Source organism: Schistocerca americana, chromosome 4, assembly GCF_021461395.2.
Source record: "Schistocerca americana isolate TAMUIC-IGC-003095 chromosome 4, iqSchAmer2.1, whole genome shotgun sequence".
NCBI lineage: Eukaryota > Metazoa > Arthropoda > Insecta > Orthoptera > Acrididae > Schistocerca > Schistocerca americana.
In genome coordinates, this window is record NC_060122.1 from 787,347,797 (window position 1) to 787,373,841 (window position 26,045).

The following is a 26,045-nucleotide window of genomic DNA, read 5'->3' on the forward strand; positions in this document are numbered from 1 at the left end:
ATCAGAGGGAACTATGTACGGGTTGCATGATCAGTTCTCAAAGACTTCCAGTCGAAGACATATTAAGCGTGTCATACGATGGGAAGGTTGTCACAGGCCCGACTCAACCACTCTCGCCCCTTCTCTTGACGCCTCTGCAATGGAAGTCATAACCACGACATCCAGCGTTGGAATAACGTGGTTTTCCTATTGGTTGCCGAGGAAACGATTTCAGAACCACCAGCCCTTAGAATCGACACGAAAACGCCTCAGCGGGCGACTTAAAGGTTATCAATGAAACCGCCCCTTCCCTTGGGGCGTCCATTTGCACACACTTCGCAGTCGAAAACAACATTCTGAAGTGCGATGTGCAACAGAATGACGTTCTCGACAGCCTAACCTTCGACACTGGTGACACCCCCAGACGATTTAACCCTTCTCTAAGGATATCGTGGGGCTGCAATCCTATTAAACATGATCTGACTGACTCTTGCATAGAGTATGGAATCACTAGGGACCATTCAAAACCATTCGACGAAATTTGAACGTGATCTGTTTTCAGCCCTCCTGTTTTGCACCTTCCTGTGGCGTTATCACAAGGGGAGGATTATGACACTGACATGTGTATGAATAAACCGGCAAAGGATCCTTCTAAGAATTCTCAGTTTGGGAACACACTCAGTGCTAAGCATACACTAGTCATTGAGCACTTTAAAAAATAACAGTACAAAAACACCCGTTGACCTAATCGTAGGCGCCTGTGCGCAGGCAATCTTCTCAAAAACCCTCAGATTCCGTATGCCCACAAGCAGGCGCTAGGCCAAAGTGTAACTCCACTCAACTGTAGGATATCGAGCGGTTTGTCTGCTCGTGGCTGCCTGGGAATCGGTTAGAGGTTGTCTCTGTACAGATCAATTTTAGTAGCTCTCAGCAAAGGTGTGCGAGTGGTACCAAGGGTGTAGCTGAACCGGAGGAATCTTAGAACGACAATTCGTCGTTTCACTCATTCGTTTTCAGTGTCGGCACCTCCCCATGATCACGCAACAGGAGTGCGCTAGACAGGAGGGCTGATAAAGTATAAACGCCTTTTGCTACTTTTGAGCATGCTCAAATTCCGTATAATGGTTCTGAACGGTCCCTAGGGCTTTCACCATGACAACAGGGAAAGCTCAGTAGTCGCGATTCACTTCAAGGGGTTAGATCCCGTTCGATAGTGTTGTAGCCCCATGATGTCCTTACATAAGGTATGAATCATCTGAGCGAGGGGGTGTCGATAGTGTCGAAGTTTGAAAGAACATTCTTCTGTTGTACATAGGAATGCAAGGTGAAAGTTTACGACCACGAAATGCGTGCAAATGAAATATCCCAGTGGAAGGGCAGGTTTTATTAACACTGCTCCTGGCATCTCCCGAGCCCCTTTTCATGCAGATTCTGAGCGGTTGTGTTTGAAATGGTTTCCGCAGCCAGTCATAATGTTGTTGTTGTTGTGGTCTTCAGTCCTGAGACTGGTTTGATGCAGTTCTCCATGCTACAGTAAAGCTGCATGCCCTCGGGAAAAATTACGGCTGTAGTTTCCCCTTGCTTTGAGCCGTTCGCAGTACCAGCACAGCAAGGCCGTTTTGGTTAGTGTTGCAAGGCCAGATCAGACAATCATCCAGACTGTAGCCCCTGCAACTACTGAAAAGGCTGCTGCCCCTCTTCAGGAACCACACGTTTGTCTGACCTCTCAACAGATACCCCTCCGTTGTGGTTGCACCTACGGTAAGGCTATCTGTATCGCTGAGGCACGCAAGCCTCCCCACCAACGGCAAGGTCCATGTTTCTTGGGGGGGGGGGGGGGGGGCAGTCATAATAAAACCGTGTAATTTCAACGCTGGGTATCGCGGTTCCGACTTCAATCGCAGAGGCATCGAGAGAAGAGGCGAGATGTGGTTAAGAGGGGGTGTAACAACCTTCCCATACGTGTGACGTGTCCACGGTGACGCTGGGTGGAATTGAGGTGGATTTTGGCCCCAGTGTGACAGTGTGCTGACGCCTAGCTCTCTGAAGCGTCGCAGAGTCAGAGAGTGACTTCGCAGGTCGCAACGCTTGTACATCGCCAGAGAGGGAGGTTGTAGACACTTTTGAGTCAAGTTTCACAAATGTGGGTCACAATGGAGGAAAATGACGGGCTTTCAAAGAAGTGATCCTTTAATTTTTTAGGACAATGCACATTCCGCACGAGTTGTTTAGTACAGTTTTAAGAGTTTCGGTATGCTGCTTTAGCTACTTTTTAACAGAAATTAAGTTTCCAATTATTAACAGGGCTCAGGATTTATATTTATTTGTCTTGGTTTTATTGAATAATACTGCCAACAGCTTGGTACAAACACAAGAATGTATCGAAAGACATCAGTCTGAAGACTGCGAATAATGATCTAAGATAATTTTACAGTACCCACATACGATGTAGGCACAATAAGTATAGACAGAGAATCTTGGATTGATAACCAGTTAGACTTAGAATATAAAAAGAATTCAGTGGATATTAAGGAGTATAAACTTCAGTTTAGAGTGCGTATGTAGCCACAGATAGTACTAAAACGTTTATAAACGCAGGTAACTATCTCGTTTAAAATCAAAAAGATATTCGAATATTTCAGTATCTTGATGACGCAATAAAATAGGAGCACTTGTTGGAGGTGCTCCTATTTTACAAGCTGCTGGAGTAAGCGGTTTTGGTGTGCTTCGAAGAGATTGTAGGAAGATAGCGAGTGGTGCATATCTCCTTCTTCTTTCTTGTGACAGAATGGTTACGGTTCCTCTGACAGAATGGCAGAAATGGTTATCTTTGATGTCTGTACAGGGTAAGTGAAAATCAGATGAACCATAGATTGTACGCATTCGGATCTAATTACCGTTAGGATCGCATCAAATTTTTGACCTTCATTGCAGATCTGTAGGAGTCCTCGACCCATTCTTCTTCCGCCAGTTGCCATAAACGTAACTTAAAATAGGAGGATAGTGGTTTGACGTTCTTCACAGGACCGGAAACGTTGTCTTCCTTCACCAACTAGTCTATCTTTTAATTGCAAACAAATCATTTTCAGTAGTCTGCTATGCGCCTTCACATTTCACATTTAAGAGAAGTAACTTCTGTGTTGTAGCAGACAGCAAGAACTGCACTCCGTGTTGCTCCATCTGTTAGCTGACTGCTCACATCATCCCCCTTCCGCACACCTCCTACTAGCTGCAGCCCATACACGTCGCAGCCACGCCTGGTTGCTGCTATTGGTCTGCGGTTGCTGTCCGCTCAGCGGACCACGCATGTACAGCTCATACGCATGAGTCGGTGCCTAAAAATCCATTACGGCCACATCTGGTATGCGGCGACCAAGTTCCTGACTGTGCTGTGCGCTCTATATCGCACCCTAACTTCGCAGCGCCATGTCACTACGCGCTGGTGCATACTACACTTGCGTTGCAATGTATCCAGTTTCAAGCATGGCCGGCCGCTGTGGACGAGCGGTGCTAGGCACTTCAGTCCGGATCCGCACTGCTGCTACCGTCACAGGTTCGAATCCTGCCTCGGCTATGGATGTGTGTGATATCCTTAGGTTAGTTACGTTTTAGTAGTCCTAAGTCTAGGGGACTGATGAACTCAGATGTTAAGTCCCATAGGGCTTAGAGCCATTTGAACCATTTTTTAAAGCATCTTTCTACGCAGTTTTTTGTACGTGTCCGTGGCACTCAGTGACTAAATGCTTTCATGTAACTAATACCAATGTATCACACTCAATCTATCACATTCCCAACGTTCGTCATCAGTGTTCATAGAAAGAAAAGACTAAAATTCCTAGTTTACGGTTTTCATATGGGATGATTATCACAATTCATTTTAATGGTAATGGTTGCCTTCTTCTTTGGCCTGAGAGACCGTATGCCCTCTCTACATTTCTCCACCAATCAAATCTGTTCCAGGCATTCGTAGTCCTTTCGTCTTTTCTCGGGCCCATCCCCTTAGTATCCCTGTTGGTAACATCCTTCCATCTCATCCGTGGCCTTCCTCGGTCCTTCTGTCCTCTACGAATTCCGAGAATACTACTCGCGGTATTCTTTTTTCTTCCATGCTAATTAGGTGTCATGCACACATCAGTCTTCTTCCGTCGGCGATTATCAAATGGTTCAAATGGCTCTAAGCACTATGGGACTTAACATCTGAGGTCATCACTCTCCTAGACTTAGAACTACTTAAACCTAATTAACCTAAAGACATCACACACATCCGTGCTCGAACCAGGGTTCGAACCTGTGCCTGTAGCAGCAGCGTGGTTCCGGACTGAAACGCCTAGAACCACTCAGCCACCACGGCCGGAGGGCGTTTATCAGCTTATGAGTACAGGCCTGCCAGTTCATGGTTTTCTAATATCCTCCATTTCCGTGCCCGATCCCTCTCAGGGCTACATGTTTTCATTAATATCTTTCGAATACTAACAGTTTTGTTCATCTGTTTTCCTTAACGCATATAGAGCTACTGAGAGAATTACACTCGAGTATCTACATTTGCATCTACACGATTACTCCGCAATTCACAATTAAGTGGCTACAGACGGTCCATCGAACCATCTTTAAGCTACTTCTCTACCGGTGCAATCTCAAGAAGCGTTCGGGAGGAACGATAACTAAAATCTTTCCCAGCGAGCTCCCATTTCTCTTATTTTATTGTGATGACCATTTCCCCCTGTGTAGCTATACTTCACTTTCACGTTCTGAGGAGAATGTTGGTGATTGAAATATCATGAAAAGGTTCTGTCGCAAGGCCGCGCGGGTTTAGCCGTGCGGTCTAAGGCGCTGCAGTCAGGGACTGTGCGGCTGGTCGCGGCGGCGGTTCGAGTCCTCCCTCGGGCATGGGTGTGTGTGTTTGTCCTTAGGATAATTTAGGTTAAGTAGTGTGTAAGCTTAGGGACTGATGACCTTAGCAGTTAAGTCCCATAAGATTTCACACACATTTGAACATTTTTGATTTTTCTGTCGCAGGGAAAAATGCTTTTGTTTTAATGACTGCCACCCCTGTTCGTGTGTCATATCCGTGATACTCTCTCCCCTGTGTCGCCATAACACAAAACATGTTGCACTTCTCTGAACTTTTTCGTCGGCCCCCTGTCAATCATATCTGATATGCGGATCCCACTCCGGAAGCAATATTCCAGAAGAGGGCGGACAAGCGTAATGTACTCTGTCTCTTTAGTAAACCTGTTACATTTTCTAAATGTTCAACAAATGAATCGCCGTCTTTGGTTTGCTTTCCTCAAAACAGCGTCGTTCCAGTTTAAGTTATTTGCAGTTGTAATCCTTAAGTATTTAGTTGAGTTTACAGCCTCTAGGTTTGTGTGATTTATCAGATAACTGAAATTTAGCGGATTCCTTCTAGTGCTCGTGTTGGTGACTTCACATTTTTTGTGATATAGGGTGAATTGAGTGAACTGCTACTTTTTGCACAGTACGGATAGCTTGACTAAGTCACTTTGTGAGGACTTGTAACACTTACCTTGGGAAGGCAAACGAACGATGTGCTCGCCTTTATCTGCAGCAGGAATGCAAGTCCTCTCTCACTGACGTCTAACCGACAGTGAGTGCAGTACGATTTTAAAACGTCTATAAACTATTCTTTAGCGTAGCATGTTCCGTAAGTCAATAAATGCTCCATTTGTCGCTGCAATCCTCACCTTAATCTCAATATCCGTTCTATTTTACTCTCTAAAAATGCTTTCCAAATTTTAACAATGCCGATTCTTTAAAGGTGGCTTCAGCAGCTGTCGGTGGGATACCGTCAATGGGTGCCTTGCTCACTACCATGTACTCAATTTTCTCCTCTTTAGCTGGTAAACTTGCATTGCTTGCAATATTTCTGTAAGAACTTCTCATGAGTTGTAACTCCTCTTTGCTATCACCTATTAGAACAAAATCGTCTGCAAATGCAAGCCCATTACTTGTCCTATTGAACTACTATAAACTCCGACCACAGGATCCATAAGTATCACCCACCCGCCGTGTCATCTGCTAATGGCGTCATTGTATGCGGTATGGGTGCGACGTTGGGTCAGCAAACCGCTCTACCGGCCATTGTTGTGACTCGGTCAAGAAGTGGCTCAGCTGGCATCACGGGTTGAGTGCATCTCGTTTTAGTCAACCCATCCCGGCAGTACCGGGAATCGAGTCCGGATCCTTCGCATGGCAGTCAGCCGCGCTGAACTGTCAGATATCGAGGAGGGCTCATTATTTATTACACAGTCTTGTTATAGCTGGGTTTATCTTTTTGGTATTGCTTGTCTGTCTTTCCCAGAACTAAATTAAAAAATATCGTAGATACACTATGTGATCAAAAGTATCTGGACGCCCACAAAACATAGGTTTTTCGTATTAGGTGCATTGTGCCTATCACATACTGCCAGGTAGTCCATATCAGCAACCTCAGTGGTCATTAGACATCGTGAGAGAGCAGAATGGCGCGCTCCGCAGAACTCATGGAGTTTGAAAGTGGTCAGGTGATTGGGTGTCACTTGTGTCATACGTCTCTTCGCGAGATTTCCACACTCCTAAACATCCATAGGTCCACTGTTTTCGATGTGAGAGTGAAGTGGAAACGTGAAGGGACACGTACAGCACAAAAGCGTACAGGCCGACCTCGTCTGTTGACTGTCAGAGACCGCCAACTGTTGAAGAAGTCTTAATGTGTAATACGCAGACTTATTTCCAGACTATCACACAGGAATTCCAAACTGCATCACGAACCACTGCAAGTACTATGACAATTAGGCGGGAGGTGAGAAACATGGATTTCATGGCCCAGCGCTACAGTCTGGAGCCGCGCGACCGCTACGGTCGCAAGTTCGAATCCTGCCTCGGGCATGGATGTGTGTGATGTCCTTAGGTTAAATAAGTTTAAGTAGTTCTAAGTTCTAGGGGACTGATGACCTCAGATGTTAAGTCCCATGGTGCTCAGAGCCATGGTCGAGCGGCTGACTGATCATAAGCCACACATCGCGCCGGTCAATGCCAAACGAGGCCTCGCTTAGTGTAAGGAGCGTAAGCATTGGACGGTTGAACAGTGGAAAAATGTGGCAATCCGATGGCAAGGTGTGGGTATGGTGAATGCCCGGTAAACGTCACCTGCCAGCGTGTGTAGTACCAACAGTAAAATTAGGTGGTGGCGGTGTTATGGCGTGGTCGTGTTTAATATGGAGGGGGCTTGTACCCCTTGTTGTTTTGCGTGGCACTATCACAGCACACGCCTACATTGATGTTTTAAGCACCTTCTTGCTTCCCACTGTTGAAGAGCAACTCGGGGATGACGATTGCATCTTTCAACACGATCGAGCACCTGTTCGTAATGCACGGCTTGTGGCGGAGTGGCTACACAATAACGTCCCTGCAATGGACGGGACTGCTCACAGTCCTGACCTGAATTCTACAGAACCCCTTTGGGGTGTTTTGGAACGCCGACTTCGTGCTATGCCTCACTGACCGACATCGATACCTCTCCTCAGTGCAGCACTCCGTGAAGAATGGGCTGCCGTTCCCCAAGAAACCTTCCAGCACCTGACTGATCGTGTGCCTGCGAGAGTGGGAGCTGTCATCAAGGCTAAGGGTGGGCCAACCCCACATTCAACTCCAGCATTGCCGATGGAGGTCGCCACGAACTTGTACGTCATTTTCAGCCAGGTTTCCGGATAATTTAGGTCACATAGTGTAACACATCTTCTTGTCTAAGGCCAGTTCTGACTTCGAAACGGTCTGTCGTTCCTGTGCTGATATTTACTCTGCAACAGGTTTCCATTAATCACTTCTGTACTAGACGTATTAACTTTTGTGGAATCTGAAACACTTTCAGGACACTGATGAATACCAATGTTATGTCCCGAACTTTTCTTTGTTACCTGTATGAACGTAAAACGATGACCTATAGTTGATCTGCTCCTCTTGAAAACACTTTCAAAGTCACCTACAATTCCTTCTGTAATTGGGATAATTCTTTTCAGTCGACGCTGAGATAGAATTTTGTAGCTTACATCAAGGAATGCAGTCCCTCTATAATTATCGCTTACCACTGCATACTTCAACACACAAGCGTATTCAAGGCAATTCATCCGACATACCATTGCTATATTACCTACATAAATTAAGACAGATGCATGGATTTAACTTTTACTTACGCATCGAACCTAAAAGGTTATCATGGTGCTACTTTTAAGTTACTAGTTCATGAAGTTATCGGTGTAGGTCTTCATGGTTCAAATATGTCGACCACTCGCTCGATCATACCCCAATAAGCATCGAGTCGAGCTGGCAATATCACAGCAACGAAAGGAGTTTAGTGTTCTCTGATTCAACGGGTGAATTTCAGTCACAACTGGACGGCCTGATTATCGTCTAGAATACGTGACTGCACCTGTTACATCGTTCGATGATGGCCCCAGCGGTTGCAAGACACTGGTTGTTTATGTATTGGGAAATCCCCATTTCGCCTCAAATTGCTCATTTAACATTTTTGTCCATGAAATTGTACTCTTCGTAAGAACCGAGACTTACGCATTGATCGTGTGTGTGTCTGGCGTGTTTCGTGGCGATGTTTGTGTTCCAGGCCGTACAGCATTCAATCGCTACAAACTTTCCATAACTGTGATAAGCAACGTGTAGAGTTTGCGTGCCTCAGCCATACAGATAGCCGTACCGTAGGTGCAACCACAACGGAGGGGTATCTGTTGAGAGGCCAGACAAACGTGTGGTTCCTCAAGAGGGGCAGCAGCCTTTTCAGTAGTTGCAAGGGCAACAGTCTGGATGATTGACTGATCTGGCCTTGCAACAATAACCAAAACGGCCTTGCTGTGCTGGTACTGCGAACGGCTGAAAGCAAGGGGAAACTACAGCCGTAATTTTTCCCGAGGGCATGCAGCTTTACTGTATGATTAAACATCAACAAAAGCGAAACAAGGATAATGGAATGTAGTCTAATTAAGTCGGGTGATGCTGAGGGAATTAGATTAGGAAATGAGGCACTTAAAGTAGTAAAGGAGTTTTGCTATTTTGGGAGCAAAATAACTGATGATGGTCGAAGTAGAGAGGATATAAAATGTAGACTGGCAATGGCAAGGAAAGCGTTTCTGAAGAAGAGAAATTTGTTTACATCGAGTATAGATTTAAGTGTCAGGAAGTCGTTTCTGAAGGTATTTGTATGGTGTGTAGCCATGTATGGAAGTGAAACATGGACGATAAATAGTTTGGAGAAGAAGAGAATAGAAGCTTTCGAAATGTGGTGCTACAGAAGAATGCTGAAGATAAGGTGGGTAGATCACATAACTAATGAGGAGGTACTGAATAGAATTGGGGAGAAGAGGGGCTTGTGGCACAACTTGACTAGAAGAAGGGATCGGTTGGTAGGACATGTTCTGAGACATCGAGGGATCACCAATTTAGTATTGGAGGGCAGAGTGGAGGGTAAAAATCGTAGAGGGAGACCAAGAGATGAATACACTAAGCAGATTCAGAAGGATGTAGGCTGCAGTAAGTACTGGGAGATGAAGAAGCTTGCACAGGATGCAGTAGCACGGAGAGCTGCATCAAACCAGTCTCAGGATTGAAGACCACAACAAAAACATTCAGTGATGATGCAATGTTCCATTTGAGTGGCAAAGTGAACCGCAACATTGTGAGAATATGTGTAACGTAGCCGCCAAGTCCAGTAGGCGGGCATAATATGCACTCTGCGAAGCTTCATACGTTTTACACCGTGTCCTGTGAGAAAATTTATGGCCCTTATTTTTTTACGGAACAGACCTGTTGCACAGCAAATTCACAAATTGATTTTTAAAGTTGCTACTTGGCGCAGACGCGGAGAATCAGATCCGGCTCATACTGCGTGTCACCATCGGTATCTACGCCTCGCAAACAGTGCAGTGTTGCAGAAGGCGGGGCACCACTCGCAGTGCGTTTGGCCAAACTGTAATCAACAAGTGGGAATAGCGCAGTATGACAGCACCAAATGCGTCATTCTGTAAGCCTTGCACTCTGAGCTCAGCCGCTCGACGGCATCCTAACACTGACGGAAAGTGTAGAGGGAAGGGGAACTGACTATAAATGATACACCACGGCGAGGACAAGTCCGCTGGTACATCTACATCTACATAGATACTCTGAAAGCCACCGCATGATGCGTGGCAGAGGTTACCTCTGGATAATGAGGCCAAATGGATAAATCGTCAACCACGACGACGTTATGTCCAGCTTAAATACGACCGTTCCTGAAACCTCACCCTCAATGTCTGGTCATCCCATGTACATCCCTGATTCCGAAGGAATGACCGTCTCGCTAGTCACAGGACAGCTTGACTGGCGAATCATGATGTGCTGCCAGGAGCCAAGAGAAGACTTCGCATTCGTGACGTCAGACAGCATGCTGTAATGGAACGTATCCACTGCAAGTGGATAAGTTGGTCACCACCGGGTTTGAAGAAGACGTGGACGAGCCTGGCCATACCCCTGGCGAAACACCATACAGGGTAACTGCAAACTACCGCCTAAACCTGTTGCGTGCGGCACCTGATTATCACCTCCCTGGCTGTACGTAGTACCGCCCTCCTGGCTGTGACCAAAATGGTACTGAAGCAGAGGATAACAGACTAAAGGCCGAAATACTAAATGTCTTTTTCCAAAGCTGTTTCACAGAGGAATACTGCAGTGTAGTTCCTTCTCTAGGTTGTCGCACAGATGACAAAATGGTAGATATCGAAATAGACGACAGAGGGATAGAGAAACAATCAAAATCGCTCAAAAGAGGAAAGGCCGCAGGACCTGATGCGATACCAGTTCGATTTTACACAGACTACGCGAAGGAACTTGCCCCCCTTCTTGCAGCGGTGTACCGTAGGTCTCTGGAAGAGCGTAGCGCTCCAAAGGATTGGAAAAGGGCACAGGTCATCCCCGTTATCAAGAAGTTGTAGAATTTTTGAACACGTATTATGTTCGAGTATAATGACTTTTCTGGAGACCAGAAATCTACTCTGTAGGAATCAGCATGTTGTTGTTGTTGTTGTGGTCTTCAGTTCTGAGACTGGTTTGATGCAGCTCTCCTCCATGCTACTCTATCCTGTCCAAGTTTCTTCATCTCCCAGTACCTACTGCAACCTACATCCTTCTGAATCTGCTTAGTGTATTCATCTCTTGGTCTCCCTCTACGATTTCTACCCTCCTCACTGCCCTCCAATGCTAAATTGGTGATCCCTTGATGCCTCAGAACATGTCCTACCAACCGGTCCCTTCTTCTCGTCAAGTTGTGCCACAAACTCCTCTTCTCCCCAATCCTATTCAATACCTCCTCATTAGTTATGTGATCGACCCATCTAATCTTCAGCATTCTTCTGTAGCACCACATTTCGAAAGCTTCTATTCTCGTCCTGTTCAAACTATTTATCGTCCATGTTTCACTTCCATACATGGCTACACTCCATACAAATACTTTCAGAAACGACTTCCTGACACTTAAATCTATACTCGATGTAAACAAATTTCTCTTCTTCAGAAACGCTTTTCTTGTCATTGCCAGTCTACATTTTATATCTTCTCTACTTCGACCATCATCAGTTATTTTGCTCCCCAAATAGCAAAACTCCTTTACTACTGTAAGTGTCTCATTCCCTAATCTAATTCCCTCAGCATCACCAGACTTAATTCGACTACATTCCATTATCCTCGTTTTGCTATGGTTGATGTTCATCTTATATCCTCCTTTCAAGACAATGTCCATTCCGTTCAACTGCTCTTCCAAGTCCTTTGCTGTCTCTGACAGAATTACAATGTCATCGGCGAACCTCAAAGAGCATGGGTTCCGAAAAAGACGATCGTGTGAAACCCAGCTCGCGCTATTCGTCCACGAGACTCAGAGGGCCATAGGCACGGATTCCCAGGTAGATGACGTGTTTCTTGACTTCCGCAATGCGTTCGATACAGTTCCCCACAGTCGTTTAATGAATAAAGTAAGAGTATATGGACTATCAGACCAATTGTGTGATTGGATTGAAGAGTTCCTAGATAACAGAACGCAGCATGTCATTCTCAATGGAGAGAAGTCTTCCGAAGTAAGAGTGATTTCAGGTGTGCCGCAGGGGAGTGTCGTAGGACCGTTACTATTCACAATATACGTAAATGATCTTGTGGACGACATCGGAAGTTCACTGAGGTTTTTTGCAAATGATGCTGTGGTATATCGATAGGTTGTAACAATGGAAAAGTGTACTGAAATGCAGGAGGATCAGCAGCGAATTGACGCATGGTGCAGGGAATGGCAATTGAATCTCAATGTAGACAAGTGTAATGTGCTGCAAATACATAGAAAGAAAGATCCCTTATCATTTAGCTGCAATATAGCAGGTCAGCAATTGGAAGCAGTCAATTCCATAAATTATCTGGGAGTACGCATTAGGAGTGATTTAAAATGGAATGATCATACAAAGCTGATCGTCGGTAAAGCAGATGCCAGACTGAGATTCATTGGAAGAATCCTAAGGAAATGCCCACTGCTTGAATACTGCTCAGCAGTGTGGGATGCGTACCAGATAGGGCTGATAGAGGAGATAAAGAAGATCCAACGGAGAGCAGCGCGCTTCGTTACTGCTAAATGACCTAGTAGAAAATGTCGGAAACTACATAATGCTGTTCGCAGATGATGCTGTTGTTTATAAGAAAGTAGCAAAGCCGGAAGACAGTGTCAATTTACAAAATGACCTGCGGACGATTGATGAATGTTGCAGCTTCTGACAGTTGACCCTGAATTAAAATTAGCGTAACATATTGTGCGTATATAGAAGAAGAAATCCACTATGGGACAACTACACCATTGATGATAAATTTCTGAAAACTTTATCTACCGTAAAATTTCTAGGCGTAGCCATCAAGAGCGATCTTAAGCGGAATGACCACAGGAAACAGTAGGGAAAGCTGGTGCCAGACTGAGATTCATAAAAATAGTCTTAGGAAATGCTGCTCATCTACTGAAGAAGTGGTTTATAAAGTGTTTGTTCGACCGATTCTTGAATATTGTTCAACAGTCTGGGATCCTTAGCAGGTAGGACCGATAGAACAGATAGAGAAGTTCCAACGAAGAGCGGCGCGTTTCGTCACTGACGCGTTTCCTCACAGCATTGTTTGGTCGGCGCGAGACTCCAGTGACTGAGACTACTAGAGACCTTATACGTAACTGAATGACTTCCTACTGAAATTCCGAAAGAATATGTTCCGGAAAGAGCCGGACAACATAATAGCCGCCCCTTACATACGTCTCGCGACATGATCAAACTGAGAAAATTCGAGAAATTAGAGCTGGTATACAGGTTTAACGATAATCATTCTTCCCACGAGCCTTTTGCGAATGCTACAGAGACAGGGAGATCGCTCGGTTGTACCCGAAGCACCCTCTGTCAGACATCAGAGACATCAGTAGGTGGGCTGCAGAGTACGGATGTAAAGTTGATGTAAGAACAATAGTATTTTGATGTGTTCACTGTGGGAGTGACTGTTTTGAGGAGAGGCTGTAAGACCACAGTGGAAAGGGCACCACAATATTAAAAACAAAAAAATTTCTGAGCTACTAATGGCAGGAAACTGCAGCTAAATGGTTTTGTTTTATATTGAGTCACGGTCTGTCAGCTAGAATACACCTTAGTTCACCCTAACTGAATGCGCCTTCTTACTGTCGGGCCCCCTCCCCCTCCTCCCCCTCCCCCTCCCACCGTCTGATTGGAGCATGAAACACAATGTGGAGGGAGAAAAATAAGTACACTGTGCTTAAAAAGTATTCTTCCGATTTCTCAAGGATATATCTTTTAGCTTACTGAAGATGGAATCTCCAGACGAATTTCAATTTACACAGAGGACTACGAACTTTTTATTTTCAACAGAATTATCCGATTTGGCGAGGGTGTATCTGTTACATGTGCGCACTTGCATATGGGTGTACATTTTACAATTAGGTTTAAGATCAAAATCTGCATTTTCATTTCACAGATCTTTAATGTGCTCTCCTTCAGGCGCATAGCAGACGTCCAGGCTGTACTCAGCCTCGTCCCACACTTCTGAGAGCAAGTCTGGATTTATGGCACTCCCTGCTAATGCTATGCAACGTCATAGTTGGGAGGGGTCGCATAGATGGAGTCTCTCATAAACCACTATGTAGGAAGTGACAAGTACACCACCCCTTCTCTTTACTGCAGAACTTAAGTGTAGACCGCGTTAAAGTATTGTATTGAAATACTAATGTCTTTTGCAAATCGGTTCCCATTCGGTAGCAAGCGCTACCTACACTACTGGCCATTAAAATTGCTACACCAAGAAGAAATGCAGATGATAAACGGGTATTCATTGGGCACATATATTATACTAGAACCGACATGTGATTACATTTTCACGCAATTTGGGTGCATAGATCCTGAGAAATCAGTACCCAGAACAACCACCTGCGGCCGTAATAACGGCCTTCATATGCCTGGGCATTGAGTCAAACAGAATTTGGATGGCGTGTACAGGTACAGCTGCCCATGCAGCTTCCATACGATACCACACTTCATCAAGAGTAGTGACTGGCGTATTGTGACGAGACAGTTGCTCGGCCACCATTGACCAGACGTTTTCAGTTGGTAAGAGATCTGGAAAATGTGCTGGCCAGGGCAGCAGTCGAGCATTTTCTGTATCCAGAAAGGCCCGTACACAAGACCTGCAACATGCAGTCGTGCATTATCCTGCTGAAATGTAGGGTTTCGCAGGGATCGAATGAAGGATAGAGACACGGATCGTCACACATCTGAAATGTAACGGCCACTGTTCAAAGTAACGTCAATGCAACAAGAGGTGACCGAGACGTGTAACCAATGGAACCCCATACCATTACGCCGGGTGATACGCCAGTATGGCGATGACGAAAACACGCTTCCAATGTGCGTTCACCGCGATGCCACCAAACACGGATGCGACCATCATGATGCTGTAAACAGAACCTGGATTCATCCGAAAAAACTACGTTTGGCCCTACGTTCACCCAGGTTCGTCGTTGAGTGCACCGTCGCAGGCGCTCCTGTCTGTGATGCAGCGTCAAGGGTAACCGCAGCCACGGTCTCCGAGCTGATAGTCCATGCTGCTGCAAACGTCGTCAAACTGTACGTGCAGTTGGTTGTTGTCTCGCAAACGTCCCCATCTGTTGACTAAGGGATCGAGACGTGTCTGCACGATCCGTTACAGCCATGCGGATAAGATGCCTGTCATCTCGACTGCTAGTGATACGAGGCCGTCGGGATCCAGCACGGCGTTCCGTATTACCCTCCTGAACCCACCGATTCCATATTCTGCTAACAGTCATTGGATCTCGACCAACCCGAGCAGCAATGTCGCGATACGATAAACCGCAATCGCGATAGGCTACAATCCGACCATTATCAAAGTCGGAAACGTGATGGTACGCATTTCTCCTCCTTACACGAGGCATCACAACAACGTTTCACCAGGCAACGCCGGTCAACTGCTGTCTGTGTATGACAAACCTGTTGGAAACTTTCCTCATATCAGCAAGTTGTAGGTGTCGCCACCGGCGTCAACCTTGTGTGAATGCTCTGAAAAGCTAACCATTTGCATATCACAGCATCTTCTTCCTGTCGGTTAAATTTCGCGTCTGTAGCACGTCATCTTCGTGGTGTGGCAATTTTAATGGCCAGTAGGGTAATATGTTCCAAATCGCCACTTATAAAAACGGGATTTTTCGGGGGCTCTTATATAATAGACAAGTATGGTCAAATGTTTTGAATGGCCCTTTGGCTATGGACCATTTGTGCTCCCGACAGATGTATCGTCTTAGTGTCACTATTCTATAGTCTAGGGTCAAAATATGAATGTTACAGACTTCGTTCTGGTTAAGCAAATGGAGCTAATTGGTTGTTTCTTGTTGTATTTGATGTGGTTTCTGTGGGCCTTAAGGGGATTATGGAGGCACTATTAATTCATGGGCCGTTCCGCAGGAAACAGCAAAAAGGGTTTTTCCGTTCTTTTGTAAGAGCACAAAGCTGCGGATTCCAAGACGGCTATACACAGCTAATGGCTGAAATTTTTACAACATATTCCTAAGATCCTGACCTCGAAGAACATCTAAAACTTTCTTGATGTTTTTTCCCGCTTGCTATTTGTATTTAAAGTTACTCTGCTTATAGACGTACAATAAGCACGAAAACTCCTGTCTGAGGCGAAATGTAAATAGCATACTGGCGCAAGAAATTGCTCAGATTTTCACGTTATATTTCTAGGTTCTTATCTAGAGGTACTATGTTCCCAGCTTCAAAAATATTTATCCACTATCGAGAAACACCCCAAAAGCATGGTATTTGGGTACCAAACTCAAGCTGCAGATTTCAAGACGGCTGTGCGCAGCAAATGGCTGTAATTTTTATCCCAATTTCGGAACGCATTGAAAATTTTCTTGATATCCGTTTCCGAGGGACAGAGGTTCAAAGTTATTAGCTCGTAGTCGGTTCCTTAGAGAACACAAAAATGGTGTTTTCTTACAATTTTGCTATGCATTGCAAATGAGTGCAGTTTACAATATGTTCCTAACATTCTGCTCTCGAACAAAGTTGAAGAAATTCCTGATATCGTTATCGGTTTGCGAGACACAGAGATTCAAATCTACCATATTTATACACGTGAAATACGCACGTGAAATACGCAGGTGAAATGCGGTGTGAGACGAAATGTAAACAATAAATAACTGCAGCAGATTGTTCAAATTTTAAAGGTATATTTTCTAAGCATTTACCCAGAAGCGTCCAACTTCTCGTTTTCAAAAATATTACTTAGTTCCTGCGCGGTTCCTTAGAAGACCTTAAAAAAGCTTTTCTTACCATATTTTCGTACCATAAACCAGCCGTCGTTTCCAAGAGGGCTATCCACTGAAAATTGCTTAAATTACTACAATACGTTCCTAGGATCCCAATATCGAATAGCCTTGAAAATTTTCTTGATACATTTACCCGTTTCCCAGACACAGAGTTTCAAAGTTACCCTACCCGTAGACGCAAAATACGAACGCGAAATTCGATGGAACCGAAACGTACTTTATAAAGTGAATTAGCATGGAAAAATATACCGTGAAGTGTCCCTGTTATCGTGATAAGTGTTTTAGGAACGCCAAATTGTAGTACTGAAACACATGCAAAGTGTTTGTTTATATGAAATCAGGTCTTGGATGCAAAATTAATTTTCCTACCTGATGACCGAGCATTATCTCTGGATGTGGAGCTGAAGCACCATACAGAGTGTTGGCGGAGTCGTCTGTACTGAGTGACGTACTAATTCGGCAAAGTGACTTCCACTTGTTGTACAGCCAGTTATGTGATCGTTTTAGAAGTTTCGAAGTGGTCGTCTTCAGCAGATGGTAGCCACATGATGTACGTTGGAGTCACGAAAAGAATAACACCTATGTGCACTGCCATCAATACGTCTTCTTTCGCACCTTCTTTTCTTGTGCTACTCTGCTTCGTAAATACCTCTCTAAACCGTCAATTAGGGCGGTTCACAAACAAGTCAAGTACACATGTTATTCCAGAAACGTTATCGTGGAAGTAGGGGCCAGGAGGTGCTGGTGAAATAACACACACTGCTAAGGTTATCTTTTATTTTAAAGGCTTTGTCAATACTAAATTTTTAAGTCTGGCATTAAAAGAAAAACAATTTCGAATAGATGACAAATTTTCTTTATGAAAAGGAGATTGCCAGGTATGACGTTAACAACTTCCCAATGGTAAGATCTTAAGACAACAATTAAAGAAAACACTATTTTAAGTAGCTGGCAAATTTTCTCTATGTAAAGGATATTGCAAGGTACGACGTTAACAACTTCCCAATAATAAGATTTTAAACTTGTTATATCTATAAGAGAAGAATTCCTTAAAAAAAACACCTTTAAGTAGCTAGTTTGTACTAAAGCTAAAACAGTTGTCTCTCGCCAGTTAAATAACTTATATTAGACCTGTCAGTTGTTACGAGATAAATGTGAATAACCCAGCACACAAACCTTCACATTAAAGGCAGTTCCCAAAAAAATTTTCCTTACCTCGGTGAGGGAATGACACGTGTAAAGGTGGCCAAATCACAATGGGCGGAATAGTTATTGGTGGTCTACAGGACCACAGCAGATCAGCCCCAAAACTTCCATTACAAGCCACCACCTCCCCGGGTTACCCAAAACCAGAAGATGTAGCAAGGGCGGTGCCTGCACAGACTCCGAATCACAGAGACACGCGACACCGACCCTAAATCACCCAACCGAGGTGTGAATGAAACGGCCCGACCAAGAAGCAATTACCACATTCCCGCGGACAGGCAAACGAAAACTGTGGTGGGAAAACCCCAACAAAACCACTGGTGGAGAAACTCATACACTTAACCAGAATTAGAAAAACCCTTTATATATATAACTCTGTTACTGTTTTCAGTACTCAACGTCTCACACTCGATCACAGTGCCGAGAACACGTTGCACTTCCAAATGCTCGTCAGAGCCACCCGTTGCCAGTGCTTTCACCGGCCGATAAGAAGACATACGGCTCCACGCGCTGATCTCCTGCACCACGGCTTCTAAGCTTCATAAGCCACGTACCTGCGTGTAAGGCAGACTTAGCCCCTGACAGCCAAGAGGTCGGTCAAAGCACGTGTCGAGCAGTTGACGACCCCCAACAACAGGGCCCTGCTCGCGCCACCAACTCTCTCGGTCACAGTCCAGTATAGTCTGTCTGTAAACTCAAGAGCGAGCAGCGCTTTTGGTGGGGGAAGTGGTCTTTCCCGGGAGAACACTGCCACCAGCCTACAGGGCCACCCAAAATCTGTTGCCCGTTACCTGTTTAGAGGAGTAGATCGGCGTGCTGTGATATACGTCGTTTCTGTTCGTACGATCTTAGTTGTCAGTGTCAGTCAGTTAACTTTGTATACTTACTGGTATAATTCGATATCCGGAAGTGATAGATAATCGTCTAGGATTGCAAGAAAATTTGCAGAACACGATGAAGAGGAGGTACTTGCTGAGTAACGAGCGTTCGATCGTCTCTAATGTTATTACAGCATGTATTAAAGAGGCGACCCATAAAGAACTGTTGGCTAATATTACCAGTCCCAATCAAAGGGCTGCAATTTATGCAAACGTCAGCCGCGTCCAATAGGACGCATAAGGAAGGAACACGAAAATAAGCCGCATGGTTTAGTGGAATTGCCACGAAGGAATACTAATAATCTTGGGAGGAAACCGATCGTTATAGACAGTTTCTAAATCACGTAAAACCTCTGATGCTTACTAAACACTGCTGAAATTTTCTTCGAAACATGTACGTGGATTCTGGAATTCAAAAAGCTTGATATACGAGATGCGTTCACGTATTAATTTTTATTTTTTGGTAAGAACTTTATTTGTTAATCTACAGCAATGTTATCCTCTTCAAAATATTTCCCATTACATACTATACACTTGTGCCAGTGCTTTTTCCAATTTCCGAAATTCTTTAGGAACTGTTTCTTCGGGGTAATTCATAGGTCTCTTAACCGTGCATTTTTAATCTCATCCATGCTTGTATAACCGCTGTCCTTTAAGGCCTGCTTTGAAATGTTTATACCACTTGTATGCTGTTGGTTCACTTATAAAGGGGCTCACCAAAAGCAATATTTAACATTTCTAAAAATTTCATACACTTCATTCCATTCCTATAACAAAATTTAGTGCAGATTCTCTAATCTATTTTTATACAAAACAAATAATCGTTGATGCTACCAAAACACATGTAACCTTTTTGACAGCTGACAACAGGGTAAATACCCAATATGCGTAACACTGTACACATACTTTTGAGACATGTTTACAAAGATAGTGCCAAAAAGTAGTGAAAATCGGACTAATACAACACGCAAAATTATAAAATTCTGCTTACTTTTTAAACACTCTTCGTTTTGCAAAAATTGTTAAGTTTCAATGCAGTCCTTCAAAGAAAATATCTACCTTTTAGTAGAAACACAAAGTAAGAACAAGCCTCAAATTCTACAGATTTATTGCATTATATGGGGTTCGTTTTACGAATAGCAATAGAGGAATATACAATACATTCACATGAACAGGCATTCGGTTCTATGTTTGTGGTATAATCCTGGCTTCCGTTCTTATCTTAATATTATTTACTCTATAATATTGTTTTTCGGAAGAAGCTATCGTTTTTTGTATTCCTTATGGTCTTAATACATTTGTCTAAAAATGAACGCAGCAGAGACGTATCTGTACACGGTGTCGCCACAGATTTAAATCGCGCGCCGCGGCAGGGCCGGTACTGCGTTGTGAAACGGCCTGTAGAAGCGCCCTGTGACGTAGCTGGGTTGGCAGACTGGGGACTCGCTAGCTCGCTCTTCAGTTTACCGACAGCCTATACGTACTCTCCGATCATCACGCGACCGTAAACTTGCTCTACCTCCCGCCAGAAGGCAGTAGCGATCCAAACAGCGCGCCAAACCGAAAGCGCCACCGCAAACACTAGACGCGAAGCGAAAGCACTCCACGTGGCGCGCATTTCGTAGAAACGGACACGACTACGGATCACTCTCCTTTTGTCTATTGTGCCTTACCTTCCTTCTGTGGCAGCAGAATTATCGTACATTTTCTACTGTGCTGTCTGCGGGTATCGGTTCGAGTAGTAGTGGGGATGGCGCAGATCGTGTCGGAGCACGCGGGGGACGGTGTGACTCCCGAGGAGGTGGTGAGCATGGTGTCGCTGTGGTGCGGCCTGCTGCTGCTGGCTCTGTGGGTGCTGCGGCTGGGGGCGCTGTGCCGCGTGCTGAGCGAGACGCTGGTGAGCGCCATCACCACGGGCGCAGCAGTGCACGTCTTCACCTCGCAGCTGCTCGAGGCGCTGGGCGTGGCGCGCGACGCTCCCAAGCACCACGGCCTGCTGCGCCTCGTCTACACCTACGGGGACCTGTTCTCGGGCAGCCTGCCTCCCAGGCTGCCGGCCATTGCCACCGCGCTTATCACCATCGCGGTGCTCGTGGTCTACCAGCTGGCTGTGCCCAAACTGGTCGGCCGCTGGCTGTCTGCCGAGCTGGTCGTCCTCGTCGTCACCACCGTTACCGCCTCGCAAGTTGATTTCTCTGCCAGGTAACAACCTTATACTGTCCAAAGATCCGAAAGAACACAGCTAAGTTAGTTAGTTTGAACAAATTACATGAACTCAGAACAGCCTAGGTCGAAATAAATAGGTAGTCTTCCGACTACAGCTCACACAGTGACATGTACCAAGTGCACACTCTAAGGCCACTTATGGCTGGGCTGTTGCAGAATTGAAAGAAGCCGAAAGATGTGAACTGGTAATAAATGAAACTTCCTGGCCGATTAAAACTGTGGTCCGGACCGAGACTCGAACTCGGGACCTTTGCCTTTGGCGGGCAAGTGCCCTAGTCTCAGAGTGAAAATCTCATTCTGGAAACATCCCCCAGGCTGTGGCTAAGCCATGTCCGCGCAATATCCTTTCTTTCAGGAGTGCTAGTTCTGCAAGGTTGGCAGGAGAGCTTCTGTAAACTTTGGAAGGTAGGAGACGAGATACTGGCAGAAGTAAGGCTTATAATGGTACTTGAATTACGTAACCATTACGGCACCTCATCTGAACCTCTCGATACCAGTAATAGTCTACTGTGTTTCTGTAAAGTAGTTTACATATTTCTGAGACAACATTCAGATTTGATTTCATTTGTGATACATCGATATGTTTATATTGCAATGATATTATTCTTATGTGTATTCTTTCTTTTGTCACTATGATCTTTGATGTATTTGTAACTCTGATTTTTGGGCGCGTAAGCGATAGCTAGTTGGTTGTGAACTTGTTAGAGAGTCGGACGTTGAGAAGGTCAAGTCTTGGACGTCATATTGGAAAGACGCGTATTGTAGTCAGCTTATAAAATGTGATCTTTAACAGTGACTGCGATGAAGATGTTTTCAAGTATGTTTTGTATCGTGAAGTGATGTTTGTGTGTCACGTGATATTGCAATAAAAGCAATTAAAAGGAGTGCTGATTACCTTTTTTACATCACCATTGTCCAGCAAAAGTGTAATCTTCAAGAATGGATTGTGAAGCGCATCTACAAAACTTTTGAATATAGCACGATAAAACCTAGGCCTCTTTGCATCCGAGCTTGGAATCATAACCACCTAGATTTTCAACGATTGAGCCATGATTTTACGACGAGACCAGTGTGGGAAACACAAAAAGATGAGTGCCTAGTTTTTTCATTATTACATGAAATGACTATTAACTGTGCTCTAATGACACCTGCCACATAATATGACTTGTTGCCCGATAATGCAGTATTTAGCAGCGTGAGCAATACCACAATCGTTATTAAAATTTTGACCTTTGTTGTGGTAGGGTTGTTAGAGGCTGCACGGAGGGGGCGTGAGTCGTGCTTGGGTAGCTCAGTTGGTACAACACTTGCCCGCGAAAGGCAAAGATCCCGAGTTCGAGACTCTTTCCGGCACACAGTTTTAATCTGCCAGTAAGTTTCATATAAGTGCACACTCCGCTGCAGAGTGAAAATCTCATTCTGGTAGTGAATGATTTCTTGTCAGCGTCCACATCAGACATGAAATGTATCGCATAAAAGCGACATAATATGCAGATTCCTTCTTTTTTGGGCCCAAAACCAACAACTGAAGTAATAAGCGGCAAAATCACGACTTACAGTGGGCTATTTTTTATACAAAGCAATCCCAGTTTCTTGAAGTTAGTTGACACATTAGAGATTAGGCAGAATTACGAGGTTGGCAGAAGCTATAATGAATACAGTGTGCCTGGAACGTTGTTAAAAAGCGCCAACACACAGTAGGACTGTGCTAAAATGAAGCATTACAATTGCCCTCCTTTTTTAAGAACTTCTAGGGCAAATGGTGACCACAGTCTAAACATGTTTCTTCTTGGGAATATCTTTACAGCGATTAAAAAGGAGAACAGGTTCTACGGCCTACGCTGTATCTGCTAAAATATCGGGACCAACAAACATCAACGGTAAAGGGGTTACAAAACTTTCAAAGGCTTCGAATGTGGTGCACACAGAGTGATTCCCTACAGTCAGAGGAAAATCGAGCGTGTTCCCCTCTTAACAGACGACGATGGCGGAAATGACTGTGTAGTCCAATAAAAATTATTTCCTCACAATGCGATGGGTTAGTGGGAGTCGCCCAAGCCGAAGGGTAGGCTTGTTCAGCTTGCTTGTTCGCACGAATAGGTGAATAGCGTTCATGCCAGAGCGATAAGAAGTGCGTGTATAGAGCAATGCTGAGATCATCTAATGGGAAAGATTTACTGAAGGGTCTTTGTAGCTGAGTTGCTATCTTCGGAGGAACGTCATCAGCTTCATTCCCTGACATGCAAACATGTCCAAGAACCCATAGAAATGATGCAACAGTGCCAGTATTAGCTTCTGAAAGAAGACATTCTTGGATCTCTTGCATTACAATCGTTCAAAAATCAGTGAGCCGGAGGGTGTAAAGTGAAAACTGCAGATGTGATCGTAACGCAGTTGCTTGTACAAGAAGGTGTGAAGAGTATGCTCACACCAGTCCTGAAACAGCCGCCACCTGATGTACTTTGAATTCTATTTTTAAGTCTAGGTGTGGTTGTCCCAGGGCTGGTGGACGCACCGCCTGATATTTTTACCCCATGACCGAAGTATTTCGTGGGACAATGCTATTTTTAGCACGTGACATACTCTTTTTCTGACATGAATACAGATTTCAATTAAATTTTTAGCCTGTTACCTTCTTATTTCCTGGGACATTATTTTCAGCCCACTGCTTACTTTCTCAGAGAATTTTGGGAAAATCTACTGTTTCCAGATATGCGTTACTGCACCCATCGAAGCTGCAGCCACGAAAAAGTAATATGTTACCACCACCCCTCTGGGGCTGCAGCTGTTAATATAACCATTGGGGTGGGGGGCGCACTAACCAATCTAGCAGCCGAGAAATATGCTGGTAGTCATCTACTTAGCGCTAAAGAGTGGCTACAGCCACTCTAGATGCACAGCCGATCCACAAACGTATTTAGTTTTCCTTTTCGTTATAGTCATTTCATTCTCCCATGTGGGTGTGGGCTGGTAGTAGTGATCTAGCGTTCTTTAGCCTACAGTTTTTAAGAATTTAACAAGAGTATTAATAAACATGGAAATTGGAACAAATGTAACATTATCGAAAATAACGTGGCGATGCTGATGTGTTGGAGCTGACATTATATGGCGAACTGCACAGAGTGGCCAGTTTCAGAAGATGAAGCTCATGTCATTCTGCTTGTTGACCAGCTCCATTTAATTGGTGGACTGGCAAGATCACAGAGAATAATGAACAGTGGATGAGGATAGATAGTTGATGTCGAAGTTGTGGAGTAGGTGAAAAAACCGTTCAGTGTGGTTTGGTGAATGCTACAGTGGTGGGAAGGTGACTATGCTGTGGTGTGCGTTTCGGTGCTATGGGGTTAAAGGTACTGCTCTTGGGGGACAGGGAAAGTCTTAGGGTAGTGTGTCTACTCGGGAAAAAGGAACTGGGAATGGGTTTGGGAGTATGTGGCAGTGGTATGTAAGTGAAATACAAAATGGGCTGCAAGGGTCACTTGATACATGATACTTGAACGCTGAAATTGGATTTTTTGAAGGACAATGGTGACAAAGTGGATGATGTCTTCAGTGGTAGGAGCATGGCGTAGGGAGATGTTCAGATGTAGTAATTTATCGGTAGGACGGATCAGGATGGTTAGTTCAGGGTTCGTCGATAGGGTTTGGGCTGTACAGAAGGGTATGACAGTGTTGGTGCAGGTGGCTGGGTTTCAGTGGGGACACATAAAATGGGAGTTAAAAGATCACTATAGTGAAGCATTTGTGGTAACAATGATCTTGAGATTGGTATTAGAAAGGCCGAACTTTGTGTTTACAGTGATAGATGAAAACTCCATTCCGAAGGAGGAGCCCTATAGTAGAGAGATCTTCAGGAAAGTAACATTTGGGGAATTTAGGATCAGAATGACGATGAATTAGAACGAATTCTCGGATTTTTGAGTCAAGATATGAATTTAGCTCCTGCTCATCTTCCCCCACAATGATCTCAGCGTCAATGCCTTAATCAAAGCAGTAAGACTTCGTGGACAGTGGGGAAGGGTTTGGTGTTGTCTAGGTCATTGTCGACTAAGTGAGAGCAGGGAGACATGTGAACTGAAGATACTGGATTACAATCTTAGAAGTAGGTGAGTTTAAAATCATGATCTGATGACTTGATGATTATGGAGTCTTTGTGGCTTATGATTTATGGTATATTGACGTTCGGAAAGTACTTCTTTATTTTAAGGGGTAGTAACTAAGGAACAAGGAAACTGACATCAGGATGTGATAGGATGAAGCAATGTGTTGGAGAATATGTTGAGTATGGGATGGGAAAGGACTCCATAGGTTCTGGTTGAAGGTTTGGTTTGGGGATTACGGGATGTCAGAGACAGGAGGGGTGGCTGTACTAGTGGTGATCGTTTGAGTATGGGGTTTTGGAGGACACTAACTGTGGGGTGGGGTATGAGTTTGTATGGCTTTCCCTTTTCTTATATATGAGCTGGTGTGCTTGGAAGTGATACATTTGTGGCGAATATGGTAACAGCTGCAGCATATAAGGTTAGTATGGGTTTGCAGGTACTGGAGTGGGTGTGGCTGGTGCTACTTGTTATGGACCCAGATATAGTGATGATGGCGATGACAGTGGAACAGCTGTAATGACTGATGATCGCTGCTGGCTGGTGCAGTTATATTGTTGGTGGTGGAACTGGTGGTGGCAGTGGCCGCAGTGGTGGTAGTGCAACTGCAGTGCATCCAGAACTGATTGCATCTGCAAATGAGGAGTCAGCTATGTCTGGGGAAGTTGTGTGTGTTAGTGGGGAAACAGACTGATTCATCTGAGTAGTAAGAAGGTGGGAAAGGTGGCAAGAGCAAGAGAGGACAAATAGAAG

At 44.6% G+C, this 26,045-nt stretch overlaps 1 protein-coding gene across 1 annotated transcript in view; it reads left to right on the plus strand.

Annotated features, from left to right (window-relative positions):
• The window catches only part of LOC124613800 (solute carrier family 26 member 6-like), a 144,070-nt gene that overhangs the window by 28,903 nt on the left and 89,122 nt on the right, over nucleotides 1-26,045 (plus strand). The window contains exons 3-4 of the mRNA XM_047142523.1: nucleotides 20,726-21,168; nucleotides 25,842-25,965. Coding sequence (XP_046998479.1) covers nucleotides 20,726-21,168; nucleotides 25,842-25,965 — 567 coding nt within the window. The remainder of the gene's footprint in view (nucleotides 1-20,725; nucleotides 21,169-25,841; nucleotides 25,966-26,045) is intronic.